Genomic DNA, 1,138 nt, shown 5'->3' with positions numbered 1-1,138 from the left:
AAAAAAAAAAAAAAACCAACAGAAGAAAATTTACATCCAACATAGATTCAGAAGAAAACCCTAATAGTTCAACCGCCATTCACTTACCCAACTAACAGCTCCCAAAAGAGAGCTCAGCCACCAAATCCGTAGAGAGTGCGTCCCTGACGCTTGAGGGAATAGACAACATCCATGGCGGTGACAGTTTTGCGACGAGCGTGCTCAGTATAGGTTACTGCATCGCGAATGACGTTCTCCAGAAATATCTTCAGAACACCTCTTGTTTCCTCGTAGATAAGCCCACTAATGCGCTTAACGCCGCCACGGCGAGCAAGGCGGCGGATCGCCGGCTTAGTGATGCCTTGGATGTTATCGCGGAGAACCTTGCGATGGCGCTTTGCTCCACCTTTGCCCAAACCCTTTCCTCCCTTGCCGCGTCCAGACATCGCCGCTGCTTCGTCTTGCTCTTTCTCTTGACTGGAGAATGGTGTCTTCTGGAGAGAATCATGGGAGATGGAGGGAAATTTATAATGAAGTGAGATCAAAAGATGCGGATGGCTTGGAAATTCAAGAGCTCTAATTTTTGGCGGGATGAGATGGGACGTGCTGACCGTTTGATTTGTAGAAACAACGGTGTAGATGGATCTACTTTGAGTCGCGGATCGGTGACATGGCACGCTTCTGCGGACTATTGTTGCCGGAAAAAGAAATTAATAAAAAAGAGACATTTACAAACAAACCGGCCAATTTGTATATATTTACATATTTCTAACCTTAATTTTACATTTTTTATTTATATCATTCAATTTTTTCATAGAATATCAAAATTACCACCATTTTAATTTAAAGAGTAGAATAAACATATTCATGCATAAAAGAATTAAAGTTTATGTGTTCGATATGTAAATGCATAAAAATTGATTGGTATGTAAACTTATTCATAACATCATACATGCAAGTTCAATAGAGTAGGAAATCAACAAATCAAGTTTAAATGGTAAATTGAAATAAATACTATTTAAACACAAGCAATATAACAAAATAGTACATCATTAAGAAAACTCACCTAAGACTTGCTATAAAAAGAACAAGTGGATCAATCATCATCATAAATCGAATCTACAACTACAAACTATAGTTACAATCCATATCAGGATAG

General features: G+C 38.7%; 1 protein-coding gene across 1 annotated transcript; it reads right to left on the bottom strand.

The window, feature by feature from the left end:
• Window positions 1-21: 21 nt before the first annotated feature.
• On the bottom strand, window positions 22-494 carry LOC110032044 (histone H4-like). The gene has a single exon (XM_020735555.1). The coding sequence runs from the start codon at window positions 423-425 to the stop codon at window positions 114-116; it is 312 nt and encodes a 103-aa protein (XP_020591214.1). The 5' UTR covers window positions 426-494; the 3' UTR covers window positions 22-113.
• Window positions 495-1,138: the final 644 nt, after the last annotated feature.

This window comes from Phalaenopsis equestris, unplaced genomic scaffold (assembly GCF_001263595.1).
Source record: "Phalaenopsis equestris unplaced genomic scaffold, ASM126359v1 Scaffold000002, whole genome shotgun sequence".
NCBI classification, from domain to species: Eukaryota; Viridiplantae; Streptophyta; class Magnoliopsida; order Asparagales; family Orchidaceae; genus Phalaenopsis; species Phalaenopsis equestris.
The sequence above is the reverse complement of the archived record's forward strand: the minus strand, read 5'-3'. Positions and strand labels throughout refer to the sequence as shown.